The following is a 15,000-nucleotide window of genomic DNA, read 5'->3' as shown; positions in this document are numbered from 1 at the left end:
AAAAGAAGGAGGAATAGAGAGCAAGGGCTGAAACGAAGATTAGATGGACAGTGAGAGAGGGAGGTAGAAAAAAATAGTAATGATGAATAATGTTGGTGAAGAAGAGGAGAAAGATGAGAAGGAAGAATAAGAGAGGAGGAGGAGGAGGAGAAGATTGACGATAAAACCAAAGCGGATGATGACGAATAGGTAAAGGCTGAGGAAGAGGAGGAGGAGGAGCAGGAGTAGGAGGGGGAGGGGGAAGATGAGTGGTCAGGGACGAGGAAGGTGAGGGAGGCGTGAAGGGTGAAGGGGAAGCAGGATGAAAGACTGGCAAAGATTAGTCAGTTAGTGTGACGTGATGACGAGGCGTTATGGAGAACTATTTTCATCTGAGTGCGTGGCAGAAGCCCAAACACACACCCCACACCCCACCCCACACCACCCAACACACTCATCCTTCCCCTACACACACACACATACAGACAGGCACGTGGTTATGATACGTTTAATGCACTATGCCCTCGTGTGCCACCTTCTGATGAGCCAAAGACAGTAACTTTCCGGCCGTCACGTTGCTAATCCCGTGGTGTGTCTAGGTGGCAGTCGGGTCAGTCGTGAGTCATTGGTAAGGAATTTCTTTAAAGGGTTTAGTATAGTGTGATGCAATGGCGTGGTGTGTGTGTGTGTGTGTGTGTGTTGGTGGTGGTGGTGGTGATTTTGTAATACGAGTAGTATCATAGACAAGCTTTTTTTTCCTCTCTCTCTCTCTCTCTCTCTCTCTCTCTCTCTCTCTCTCTCTCTCTCTCTCTCTCTCTGCCCTTTCCTTCATGAAGTAAGTATTGGTAACTTATTTTTACCAGTACACAAATATTTTCCTGCAGTTAAGTTGTACAGCCTATTTTTCATTGTGCTTCTCTGAGTTAACGTGAAGGAGGAGAGTAAGTAAGCAAGTAAGCGAGTAGTAAAGAAGAGGCGTGTGAAAGTTATTTTCCTTTTGTTTTGTAAGCTGAAGTAAACGAGAATGGCGTCTCTCTCTCTCTCTCTCTCTCTCTCTCTCTCTCTCTCTCTCTCTCTCTCTCTCTCTCTCTCTCTCGATTACATGCATTATTTTCTTACTTATTTTGCGTGATATAGCTTCTTTTTTTTACACAACTTATTTTTGGCATGATGGGCCATATTCAGAAAGGCCATGCTCTCTCACCATGATGAGACAACTAGCCGAGTTTTCAAGACAATTTCTCCCTATAATAAACTATGAATCTTGTCAATCCTTCACTAGAACCATAAAAATTCCCTTAAAAAACACGAGTATCTTCAACTAGAGCCTCTTAGAAAGCAGTGATGGTGAGAGAACAAAGCGTTTTAGAATACGGGCCAGTGGCAGATGTTCTTTGGCAGAGACGCAATTACTACATTCAATAACCACTAGTGAAATAGGGAATGTGAATCAGATCCCCGCCACCACCCTCCCTCTCTGGTCCGTATTCAGAAACGCTTTGCTCTCTCACCACGACTATTTTCGAGGGTGACAGAGATGATGAGCGGGGTTTTCAAGAGTGTTTTTCCGGTCATTAATGTAGAAATCTTGTCAAGCTGTCTCTGGAACCGTAAAAACATCTTAAAAAAACTCGTGTAAATTTAGATAAAAGCCTTTTGAAATAGTGGAGGTGAAACGCGGAGATGTTTGGGAATACGAGCCTTTCTCTCTCTCTCTCTCTCTCTCTCTCTCTCTCTCTCTCTCTCTCTCTCTCAGGAGGTAAACACAACTGCTGGCGTGCATTCCTCCCTCCGTTGGTTTTGCTCGCCTCAGGTTTATGTCTCTCTCTTGTTTTGGCAGAGTCGTCCTCCACCACATCACACTGCTGCCTCCTCCCTCTACACGCTTCCTTCCCTTACGGCGCGTGTTGGCGATGTGCTTTTGTTTTTAATAGTGCGTTTTTTTTTTTTTTTTTTTTTTTTTTTCGTTATTTGTATTTTTGTATTTTTTCTCCCATTGCACTGAAGGAATCGTGTTTGTTTTCCCGTGTTGTGTTGTTTAACTTTTTTTTCGTTTCTGTAATGTTTTTTTTTCCTCTGTTTGTGTTTATGTTACGTTTCTTTATTTTGGAGGGTTTGGGATGTTTATGTGTGTGAGTGTGCATGTGTGTGTGTGTGTGTGTGTGTGTGTGTGTGTGTGTTTTGTTTTTTTACTGTTGTGTGTTTGTTATGATGGGGTTTTACTGGTGTTTCCTAATTGATAATGGTAGTGGTGGTGGTGGTGGTCATGGTGGCGATGGTGGTGGTAGAGAGGAGGAGGAGGAGGAGGAGAACGAGATGATAGCAGTAGTAATGTCAGTTGTTTTCCTGTCAGTCTCATCTCTTCCCTAGAGAAAAACACACATATGCACATACTCACAAGAGAGGAATGTCAACTACGCACCTAAAACACACACACACACACACACACACACACACACACACACACACACACACACACACACACACACACACACACCAGATAACAAACTGATAAGGGAAACGTGCACAGGAGGCAGCTGGGATGTGAAGGCAATGTGCTATGAAGGGTGCGAGGCGGGCATGTGCTGTGAAGACTTAACAATACTGCAGCTGTGGGGAGAAAGTTACTGGTGTGGTGGTGGTGGTGGTGCTGTGTGCTACTGTGATTATTATTGCTGCTGTTGGGGATGTTTTGGTGTTTGTGATGATGGTGCTACTATTACTATTACTATTACTATTACTGCTACTGCTACTACTACGAATATTTTTCTTTTTTTCTGTTGTTGTTGTTGTTGTTGGTGGTGGTGGTGGTGGTGTCTTGTTCTTCTCATAACTAGTGATGTCTCTTCTTTCCACTTTATTTGTTGTTGTTGTTAATGTTATTATTATTGCTCTTATTTTTGTTCTTTTCCTCCTACAACTAGTATTTTTTTTTATTTTACCTTTCTTTTCCTTTCTTTTTCATTATTTGTTTTCATTGTCGTTGTTGGCCTCCTCCTCCTCCTCCTCCTCCTCCTCCTCCTCCTCCTCCTCCTCCTCACATTCCCATCATACAAACAGCAACCTCACAAACTCCTCGCCCTTTGTATCCTAGCCCTCCATAATGCATTCCTCACTTCTCCCCCTTTCCCCAATCCCCTGTCAAGCTTATCCCACCTGTCACATTCCACCTCAGATCAGCTCAGAGTACGTATTCCCCTACCCATTGTCTCCACCCTTCATTCCACATGGCTCACGCTTTTACTAACACGTGATTCCCTCCTCTGCGTCAATTAAGTAGGCCCGTGACATTCTTCCTCCTTGTTATCTTTAGTGTTATCATTTATCGCGTCACTTTCATTCACTCGCCGTATGTGTCAGTGTTGTTATGTTGGTGAGTGACGGAATGAGTGTGAGTCTGTGAGATGATTACAGGGTGTCTAAATTACTTAGTTCTGTTTTTATTTATCTGTTTAGAAGCCTTGTATTTGTTTAGACGGGTTTTCAATAGTGTTTTACCTGTTAGTTGTGTAGAAATTTTGTTGTTTTCCTCTTTTTTTAGGCCATAAAGATGATTGGCCGGGTTTTCAATAGTGTTTCACCTGTTAGTAATGTAAAAATCTTAATGTTTTTCTCTTTTTTAGGCCATGAATTTTTTTAATAGTGTTTTACCTGTTAGTTGTGTAGAAATCTTAATTATCTTTTTTTTTAGGCCATAAAGATAATTAGCCGGATTTTCAATAGTATTTCATCTGTTAGTAGTGTAGAAATCTTATTAATCTGTCACTAGCATCTTAAAAAAAAAATAGATAAACACTTAACCTAATTAGAAAAGGTTTGCACAGCGCTGAGGTGTTGCAAAATGTACTCCCTAACATAACCCAATCTATTCTGTGCAACCGTAGCCTAACCTAACTAACCCAGCCCTTCACAAGAGTAGCTCCAATTAGGGAAAGGTTCTCGCGGTGCTGTAAAAATAACATTAGAAAAAAAAAATAGACAAACGCTTCTATTTTAGTGCACCAAACAAGCTTCCTCTTTCCCCCTTGTCCCACACACACCCTGCTCCCCTCATATCCTCCTCGCATACCATAGCCGCCCCCCACAGCCATACAAAACAGCTGACATGATAATCCCTCGTACCATCACCATTTTTACTGCGACATACTGTACAACACACACACACACACACACACACACACACACACACACACACACACACACACACACACACACACACACACACACACACACACACACACACACACACACACACACACACACACACACACACACTCTCTCTCTCTCTCTCTCTCTCTCTCTCTCTCTCTCTCTCTCTCTCTCTCTCTCTCTCTCTCTCTCTCTCTCTCTCTCTCTCTCTCTCTCTCTCTCTCTCTCTCTCTCTCTCTCTCTGTTTGCCATTTTCTTTATATTTACTTATAGATGGTCGATGGATTGTATTTATTTATTCATTTATTTACTTATTTATTTTTGTTTTCCTGTAATCGATCAGTTCATAAAAAAACGGAAGGATAGACAGACAGACAGACAAACAGATAAATAAATAGACAGACAGACAGACGGACAAGTAGACAGACAGACAGACAGACAGACAGACAAACGGGCCAGAAAAAAAATATTACCTAGAAAAAATATGCAGTTCAAATAATCCCACAACATGAACAAAAACACAATAAAAAGTCACCCAATCGCTTTTAACTTCCCTTCTGCAACAACACGCGAAGAAGTCAAGTTAGGGCGAGACAAACCAAAGCCTTCGTCATCTAGATAAGAGAAACCGTACTTTAAAAAACCAACAAGCTCACATAACATCGTCAGGAGGCTCAGACTGGGCAAGGAAGTGCGTATCGTTCGTGTTATCGCTAAAGGAGGAGGCAAGGAAGGAAGAAGAATGAAAGAGAGGCGTGAAGGAAGCAAAGAGGAGGAAGAGGGAGAGGAGGAGGAGAAGGTGGAGGAACGAATGAGAGGAAGGCGTGAAGGAAGAACAATGAGAGGGATACTTAGAGGAAGAAGAAGAATGAGAGGGGGAGGCGTGGAAGAAGAAGAATGAGAGGGAGGCGTGAAGGAAGAAGAAGAATGAGAGGGAGGCGTGAAAGAAGAAGAATGAGAGGGAGACGTGGAGGAAGCAGCAAGTAGGAAGAGGAGGAGGAGGAGGATTGGCTGGGGAAGAAGAGGAGGAGTAAAGTCTTGTGTTGCTTGATCTGTACAAACCTTAGAAGTGAAAGTGTGACTCCAACGTAGCTAGCGATGTCATTCTTGCTGTCTACATTGCTCAGAAGCCCCACACACACCATAACATTACTACTACTACTACTACTACTACTACTACTACTACTACTACTACTATAACAACATTAATCCTTTGAGTACCGTGACGCGTTTCCATATTCATTCTTGTTCCTATTTGGTGATTTTATACGGTTTCAGAAACTCGTGTGGGAAATTGAAATAGGGAAGACTGTTGCCATTGATCTTCTGACTTCCATAGATGTGAATAATGTTAATAAAATGGTCTAATCGTACATAAATCTCAAGGTAAATATGTGTCACTGTATTGAAGGGGTTAATAACGAACAACCACTACTACTACTACTACTACTACTACTACTACTACTACTACTACTACTACTACTACTACTACTACTACTACTACCATAACAAAATTAATAACGACAGACTGCAAAAAAAAATAATAAACACTACTACTACTACTACTATTACTACTACCATAACAAAATTAATAACGACAGACTGCAACAAAAAAATTAATAAACACACTACTACTACTACTACTACTACTACTACTACTACTACATACCTACTGGCATTCAAAAGGGAGGAAAACAAGCACAAGAGGACACCACGAAGGAAATACCAGCATGAAAGGACAGCTGAGGTTGTGCTAGTTTTCTAAGAAGGGAAACGCCTCTCGATGTAAGGTTTCCAGTCTCGCCCTTGTTTTTTGTATATTTCATGTTGTTTTTTTCCTTTTTTCTTTTTCTTTTTTTCTTCTTTTGTTTTGTTTTAGTTTAGACTTTATGCGATGAAAGAATAACTGAGTGGAATGTGTCGATGTTTAAAGTTACTACTGCTACTGCTATTATTGCTATTATTACTGATACTGATACTGATACTGCTACTGCTACTGCTACTACTACTACTACTACTACTACTACTACTACTACTACTACTACTACTACTACTACTACTACTACTTACTATACTGCTATTACTACTGCTACTACTACTACTACTACTACTACTACTACTACTACTACTACTACTACTACCATAACGTTAATAGCGACAAATGCAACAAGAAACACATTAACCACCACCACCACCACCACCACCACCACCACCACCACCACCACCACCACCACCACCACCACCACCACCACCACCACCACCACCACCACCACCACCACCACCACCACCACCACCACCACTACTACTACTACTACTACTACTACTACTACTACTACTACTACTACCACCACCACCACTGATATGATAATAATAACAATAGCAGTAACAAGTATAGACAACGACATATATACGTATGTTTCAACTACACACGGAAATATGAACTGACATACATTTAAAAAGGTAACACGGTGACACTCCTTGAGATAACACTAGCACTGTCCGGGATACACTGCGACACTAAAGCATTGAGGCACTGAAGGGGTGTATGATAAAGGCATTACGAGACACACTGGACAAAAGGCGACCAGAAACAGCTAAATTTACATAGACTAGAGTTTACCAGTTGGGTTTCTTTGTTAACACCTTCACTACCACATGTTTTCGTATTCATTCTGGTTACTATTTGGTGATTTTATATAGCTTCACAAACTTACGTGGGGATTAAAATTGTGAAGATTCTGGCCATTAACTTTCTGACCTCCATAGACGCTTTCTAATATAAATAAAATCGTCTAATCACACTATAAAACTCAAGGTAAAAATGCGTCCCGATACTGAAAGGGTTAAATCGAACTTTTTTTTCCCTCTCTTTTTATTTGCGACGAGAGAGAGGAGTGGGGAAGCTTCGGGTATTCCCAGAGAGTGGTATAATTCACTTTTTTTCTCTCTCTTTCTCTCTCCAGCTATGATCTACTAGTTCCAGCCGCCCTGCTCCGGCTAAAGGCTCCTGGTGATGCAGATTCGGAAACGTGTTGTGTGTGTTGATTAAACCTATGGAGGGAACGAATGAGAAGGAGGAGACGGAGAAAAAATAAAGGTATGTGCTCTGTGTGTGTGTGTGTGTGTGTGTGTGTGTGTGTGTGTGTGTGTGTCATGGTGTTAGTATTTTTATTTAAATACGTATTGCGTGTATCTATTTCTTTTGGTTTGTGTTAGTTTTCACTTCTCTCAGTTCTCATGATTCGTTGGTAAGTCAAGTTTTGTTTTTCTTTTTCTTTTTTTTTCTTTTTATTCACTCGTTTGTTGTTCCTTTCGTTCTTGTTTTCCTCAGTGTGTACGAGATAACCAGGTCACATTCCCAACCGTTGCAGCGTCCCATCTCGAGCAAAGCTGAGTACACCGCGGGCAGTGCTGCGGTATGGCAGTGCTGGCGAAACGACGCATTAGAAAATGATAGACAAATGAAACATGCAAATGATAATAAGCAATTCAAACAAAGAAATTTCCTGTGTAATATGAGACTGACCAGTGACGAGGAGGAGGAGGAGGAGGAGGAGGAGGAGGAGGAGGAGGAGGAGGAAAAGAAGACGAAAAAGATTTATATTTGTGTTTCTTTATATTGGCAATGCGTAAAAATGAAAAAAAAAGTAAAAGAAATACCCGCGGTTTATATGACACATTTTGATCAAGAAGAAGAATGATGATGATGAAAGACTAAATTCTCCAATCTTTACGACCAGCGTGGCCTAATTAACACCAGCACTGCATCTCCTCTACTTTCCAAAGGCTGCAGTTCGAGGGTACATAGGTTTTTCATTGCGTTATTATGGTTCTGGTGATAGATTGACGAAATTACTACATTATTAACAGGAGAATCACAATTGAGAACCAGTTTAATAATTTTTGTGGCCTTTGAAGATAGTAGTGGTGAGAGAGCGAAGCATTTAGAGTAATAAAGAATAGATTAGCGAGTCTTCTACATTATTAATAGGAGAAACACACTTGAGGACCCGGCTAATCATTTTTTGTGGTCTTTGAAAATAGTAGTGGAGAGAGAGAGAGAGAGAGAGAGAGAGAGAGAGAGAGAGAGTAAAAGTGTAGAGCCAGTCTTAGTTGGTAGACAGTCATTTCTTTGTCTTCCATTACATCGTGCCTTTAATATCACAGTGAAGGGGTCAGGCAGTACACCTCTCCTTCCTTCCTTCCGTCTCTCCTCCCTGCTGTGTTGAGGGAATCGATATGCGGCGCTCGTGTGCTTAGGGATAACATCTTTCGCCATTACTCTCGCTGGGTTGGGTGTCAGGGCGTGCACCTTTGCATTCTTGTTACTGCACACCTATCATTTGTCCCGGGAAGTGACTATACGTGTAGGTTATTAGTGTTAAATATTCATGGACTGCTACAATTATAGGGTTTACAAGAAGATTAGGTGAATTTATGCGTAGTGTTAGGTTAAATTAGGTTAGGTTAGCATATAGGAACTTATGTTGTTATATACTACTACTACTACTACTACTACTACTACTACTACTACTACTACTACTACTACTACTACTACTACCACTACTGTCACGACTGCTGCTACTACTTTTACTACTACTACTACTACTACTACTACTACTACTACTACTACTACTACTACTACTACTACTACTACTACTACTACTCCAGATGCCACGTTTCCTCTTCCTACACTTATGGAAAGACTTCAGCAGTTGATGTGGCACTCCTTTGCTAAATTGCTCTAAACGTACTGGTAAGGAGCATAAATTTTGGCTATACCTGTTAATTGGTGCTTCAAATAGATTTCTGGCACACCTGTAGACCAACATTACTCTCTCTCTCTCTCTCTCTCTCTCTCTCTCTCTCTCTCTCTCTCTCTCTCTCTCTCTCTCTCTCTCTCTCTCTCTCTCTCTCTGACCTGGAATATCAGCATCTCCGTAGCCCAGGCAGATTGATTTAGTCTTAACTAGTCAGACCACTCCGCCCCGACGCCTCCCACTCCCGCCCACCTGCTCCTCCACGCCTCTTGTGAAAGTTAAATGTGTGTGTGTGTGTGTGTGTGTGTGTGTGTGTGTGTGTGTGTGTGTGTGTGTGTGTGTGTGGAGAGGGTTACAGAGAGAGAGAGAGAGAGAGAGAGATTTACTTGTTTTTGTTATTCATTTGTTTATTTAATTATTTCTTCATTGAATAACGTAATGTTAATATTTGCTATGTATGTATTTATGTATTTTGTTTTATATACTGTATATGTATCATCAGATAAACTACTACTACTACTACTACTACTACTACTACTACTACTACTACTACTACTACTACTACTACTACTACTACTACTACTACTACTACCACCACCACAGCTTAATTCAGTCTCGTTCAATCATAACACACACTGAAATAGATCGCACACTTCACATTCTGTATTATATAACGTAAAACACTCCACATTCCATCTGTTTTTATGTTATTCTCTCCCTTATACCATGACGCATTTCCATATTCACTCAGCTTGCTATTTGGTGATTTGATACAGCTTCGGAAACTCATGTGGGGGGATTGAAATAGTGAATACTGTGACCATTAATCTTCTGACATCCATAGATCCTTCCTAATTTCGATAAAACGGTCTAATTGTACACAGATCTCAAGGTAAAAATGTGTCCCAGTACTGAAGGGGTTAAAATTTCTTGTTCTTTTTCTTCTTCTTCTTCTTCTTCTTCTTCTTCTTCTTTCGTTCCCTTCAGTTTTCCCTGGCGTACTCAAGATAACTGCTTCTATGTTTCTTTTCTTTTCTTTTCACTTACTTTTTTCATTCTTTTTCTTTCTCCATCCTCTTTTTCCACTCTCCTTTTTCAGTATCTTAGAAATGAAGAGAACATTTTCTGACCACCTTCTTTTACGCATTCTTTCTTTCTTTATTTATTTTTTATCTCTCCTTCTTTGTTACTTAGTTAGAAATGGATACTTTTGTTGTTATCGTTATTGTGGGTGACCGAAGTAGTAGTAGTAGTAGTAGTAGTAGTAGTAGTAGTAGTAGTAGTAGTAGTAGTAGTAGTAGTAGTAGTAGTAGTAGTAGTAGTAGTAGTAGTAGTAGTAGTAGTAGTAGTGAACGTTCCCGATATATCCAAAGACAACCCGGATATTTATGGGTAAGATTCATATCACGAGAGAGAGAGAGAGAGAGAGAGAGAGAGAGAGAGAGAGAGAGAGAGAGAGAGAGAGAGAGTTGTTTCTGTAGTCATCCTGAAAAAGACCAAAAGCCAAAGGAAGAGGAAAAAAGAAAAGGAGGAGGAGGAGGAGGAGGAGGAAGAGAAGAAGAGGAAGAAGGAAAGGAGGAGAAGAATGCATGACCAGACACGCTCTATTTATGATTTCAATGTAGTAGTAGTAGTACTAGTAGTAGTAGTAGTAGTAGTAGTAGTAGTAGTAGTAGTAGTAGTAGTAGTAGTAGTGGTAGTGGTGGTGGTGGTGGTAGTAGTAGTAGTAGTAGTAGTAGTAGTAGTAGTAGTAGTAGTAGTAGTAGTAGTAGTAGTAGTAGTAGTAGTAGTAGTAGTAGTAGTAGTAGTAGTAGTAGTAGTAGTAGTAGTAGTAGTAGTAGTAGTAGTAGTAGTAGTAGTAGTGGTGGTGGTGGTAGTAGTAGTAGTAGTAGTAGTAGTAGTAGTAGTAGTAGTGTGGAAAGAGTGAAGTAATAGAAGTGAATATGTAGCACTGTGTGTGTGTGTGTGTGTGTGTGTGTGTGTGTGTGTGTGTGTCTCTGACGAGACAGCCAGACGTTACCCTACGGAACGAGCTCAGAGCTCATTATTTCCGATCTTGGGATAGGTCTGAGACCAGGCACACACCACACACCGGGACAACAAGGTCACAACTCCTCGATTTACATCCCGTACCTACTCACTGCTAGGTGAACAGGGGCTACGTGAAGGAGACACACCCAAATATCTCCACCCGGCCGGGGAATCGAACCCCGGTCATCTGGTTTGTGAAGCCAGCGCTCTAACCACACTGTGTGTGTGTGTGTGCGTGTGCGTGTGTTACTGAAAATAGCCTCTATAACCTTGTATTCTACTTAATTCCTGTCTGTTGCCCTCGCCAGCCTCCACTCAGGTGACGCCAGCAGTGTGTGTGTGTGTGTGTGTGTGTTTATGTGTGTGTGTGCTGTTGTTGTTGTTGTACGGTTTCCTGTCTGTATTGCATCGTCATGATATTTCTTTTTTCTCAGTGCTTTCTCTCTCTCTCTCTCTCTCTCTCTCTCTCTCTCTCTCTCTCTCTCTCTCTCTCTCTCTCTCTCTCTCTCTCGTGTGTGTTCTCGTGTCTGTGTTTTTAGTGTGTTTTTCCTTGTTTTGTTCTTGATATATTTAAATCCACGTTGATCGATATTCCTCTCTCTCTCTCTCTCTCTCTCTCTCTCTCTCTCTCTCTCTCTCTCTCTCTCTCTCGTGTGTGTTCTCGTGTCTGTGTTTTTAGTGTGTTTTCCTTGTTTTGTTCTTGATATATTTAAATCCACGTTGATCGATATTCTCTCTCTCTCTCTCTCTCTCTCTCTCTCTCTCTCTCTCTCTCTCTCTCTCTCTCTCTCTCTCTCTCTCTCTGTGTGTGTGTGTGTGGTTTATTTTGATTTCTTTTCGTTATGAAATGATTATTATTATTATTATTATTATTATTATTATTATTATTATTATTATTATTATTATTATTATTATTATTACTATTATTATTATCATTATCATTGTAACCATTTCTAGGCTCGTGTTGTTTTTATTTACCTTCATTTTCAGTAGGTCACACACACACACACACACACACACACACACACACACACACACACAGTTCATTGACTTTATTGATATATATTTATTTCTTTAGATATTTAATTTGCAAATTGACTTTATCTATTCATTTATTGACTTAAGATACGTAGTCATGTTCTGTATAATGAGCTGCTCGATATCCTTATTATTATTATTATTATTATTATTATTATTATTATTATTATTATTATTATTATTATCATTATTATTGTTATTACTATACATTTCCAATTTATGGGAGTTTATCATGCGAATTTCAGAGAGAGAGAGAGAGAGAGAGAGAGAGAGAGAGAGAGAGAGAGAGGAGGGAGGGAGGAGGAGGAAGGAAGGAATGCAGTAAGAGAGGGCGAGGTAGGATAAAAGGAGAGGGATAATTATCGTATGTCCTTGAGGTAAGCTCACGAGAGAGAGAGAGAGAGAGAGAGAGAGAGAGAGAGAGAGAGAGAGATAAGTTCCATAGGAAGTAGAGAAAAAGATGGAGACTTCCTCTCTCTCTCTCTCTCTCTCTCTCTCTCTCTCTCTCTCTCTCTCTCTTAAGGAAGTGGAGTGGCGAGTTATTCTAGCAGGTGGAAGAAATTGGAGGAAAAGGGAGAAGAGGTTAGAGGGAAGAAAAGGAGGAGGAGAAGGAGGAGGAAGAGGAGGAGGAGAAGCCAGGGGCGGTTTGTGGCGCCCGACTGACTGGAGCCGAGAGAGTGAGTGTGACTGACTCCTCACCACCATCACCATCACCATCACCACCACCACCACCACTACTCCAGTCACCACCACTCGCAAAATCAGTCACTGGCACCACCACCACCAGCATCACCACCTCCACCACTATCATCACCACCACTATCACCACCACCAGCATCACCACCACGCCTCCTCTCCTTCTATTTGTCTATTTTGTTAATTGATTTAGTCGCACGAAGATGCAAGATTAAATTCACTCTTATTTTTTTTCCTCCTTTCTTTTTCTTTCTCTTATTCCTATTCTTCTTTCTTTCATTCTTACAAACTTAGGTTTATAATTGTTTTCTCTTCTTTTTTCACTTCCTTCTCTTTCATTCTTTTTTAGGTATTATATCCTTTCATTTCTCCTTTTACTCTTCTTTTCTTTTTTTCTTTTTTTGTAAGCCACAGAGACAATGAACACCTTCAGTATCAGGACACGTTTTCATATTCATTCTGCTTACTCCTACTATTTGGTGATTTTATACAGCTTCAGAAACTTACGAGGGCGGGATAAAAAGTAAAGACCCTGGCCATTAATCTTCTGACCCCCATAGATCCTTCCTAATCTAGATAAAATCGTCTAATCTCACCCAAAACTCAAGGTGAAAAATATATCCCAGTACTGAAGGAGTTAACCAGGTTCTCAGACTATTTCTCATGTTCCCTTTGTAGAAATCTCGCTAATATATCACCAGAACCGTAAAAACTCCATTGAAAACCCGAGTCACTGCAAGTAGAGCCTTTTGAAAGTAATGGGGGTGCGTTGCGTGTGTACTTTAGCCTTGTAATCTCCCTATTTTTTCCCTGTTAGGTTAGATTAGGTCAGGTGTAACTATCATTAATCACCATTCTAAGTCGTCTTCATTTATTCTACAGCCGCGTTAAATCTTCAAAACTAGGTGCGATATATTTTCTTTTATTTTTCGTTGGTTTAGATGCTTACAAGTGTTTCTGGCATTACCCTTGCTGTTGTTTGGTGTTGCAGTGAGAGAGTTAACGAGGTACATACAGTGCGCCGCCAGTCACTCATCCAAGCACACCACGCTCACCATTGTTCCCTTGAGTTAATGGTACACTTAATTCTCTCTCTCTCTCTCTCTCTCTCTCTCTCTCTCTCTCTCTCTCTCTCTCTCTCTCTCTCTCTCTCTCTCTCTCTCTCTCTCTCTCTCTCTCTCTCTCTCTCTCTCTCTCTGTGTGTGTGTGTGTTGACGTCACTAATCCGTCACCGCCACCACAAGCGTGACTAAAGAGAAACACGTGACATTCCTACCACTAACACTCTTTATCCTTCCTTCCTTCCTTACTTCCTCTTTCCTTTCTTTCTTTCTTTTTGTCCTTCGTTCTTCTTCACCTTATTTATTTCTGTCTTCTCCATTTCCTTTATTTTTCTTATTCTTTATTTTCTTCACAATGTGTTTTTTTTTTTTTTTAATTGTGTCAGTCTTTCCTTCTCCTCCTCCTTCCTCTCTCCTTCTTTCCCTTCTCCTTCTTCTTCTTCTTCTTCTTCTTCTTCTTCTTCTTCTTCTTCTTCTTCTTCTTCTTCTTCTTCTTCTTCTTCTTCTTCTTCTTCTTCTTCTTCTTCTTCTTCTTCTTCTTCTTCTTCTTCTTCTTCTTCTTCTTTCTTCTTCTTCTTTTTGCGTCACAAGTTTCTACTGCGTGCATTTCTCTGACGTTCCTTCTTCTTTTCTCCCTTTCTTCTTTTTTTCGTCTTTCTCTCTCTCTCTCTCTCTCTCTCTCTCTCTCTCTCTCTCTCTCTCTCTCTCTCTCTCTCTCTCTCTCTCTCTCTCTCTCTCTCTCTCTCTCATTTTTACTTTCACGCACGCCTGCATTTAGTAACAGAGAGAGAGAGAGAGAGAGAGAGAGAGAGAGAGAATGATGCTGACAAAACCTAATACTTGCTGATGCTTGACAGTTTGTTGTGACCTCAGTTAAGAAGCACAGGCAGCAAGTCAACCTCCTCCTCCTCCTCCTCCTCCTCCTCCTCCTCCTCCTCCATGCTGATGAGGGAGGAGGAGGAGGAGGAGGAGGAGAGAAGAATATTAAATGAGTAAATACTGGAGGAGGAGGAGGAGGATAAAAGAATGAGTGAAAGGTGAAGATGAGGAGGAGGAGGAGGAGGAGGAGGAGGAGAAGGAGGAAGAGGAAGAACAACACAAGATAGTTAAGAGAAAGAAAAAGAACAAAAAAAAATAAGAACAAAAACAACAATTATAAGAACAAGGAGAGAGAGAGAGAGAGAGAGAGAGAGAGAGAGAGAGAGAGAGAGAGAGAGAGAGAGAGAGGACGTGTAAGGTCAACAGACGCCACGTGACCTCAAGGGTGAAATGTGCATCTCGTTTTT

General features: G+C 40.8%; 1 protein-coding gene across 6 annotated transcripts in view; it reads right to left on the bottom strand.

The window, feature by feature from the left end:
* Positions 1-15,000, bottom strand: part of LOC123501672 (protein pinocchio-like) — a 61,489-nt gene that overhangs the window by 14,772 nt on the left and 31,717 nt on the right. The window contains exon 1 of one of the 6 annotated variants that reach the window (XM_045250635.1): positions 5,855-6,081. The exons of 2 other annotated variants lie outside the window; for them this stretch is intronic. In XM_045250635.1, the coding sequence (XP_045106570.1) occupies positions 5,855-5,954 (100 nt within the window). In that variant the 5' untranslated portion in view covers positions 5,955-6,081. Of the gene's footprint in view, positions 1-5,797; positions 6,082-15,000 lie in introns of those variants that run through there. 3 more of the 6 variants (XM_045250634.1, XM_045250639.1, XM_045250638.1) reach the window with 3 other exon arrangements.

The sequence above is a fragment of the Portunus trituberculatus genome, chromosome 9, assembly GCF_017591435.1.
Source record: "Portunus trituberculatus isolate SZX2019 chromosome 9, ASM1759143v1, whole genome shotgun sequence".
Lineage (NCBI taxonomy): Eukaryota > Metazoa > Arthropoda > Malacostraca > Decapoda > Portunidae > Portunus > Portunus trituberculatus.
This window is presented reverse-complemented; position numbering and strand designations above follow the sequence as displayed.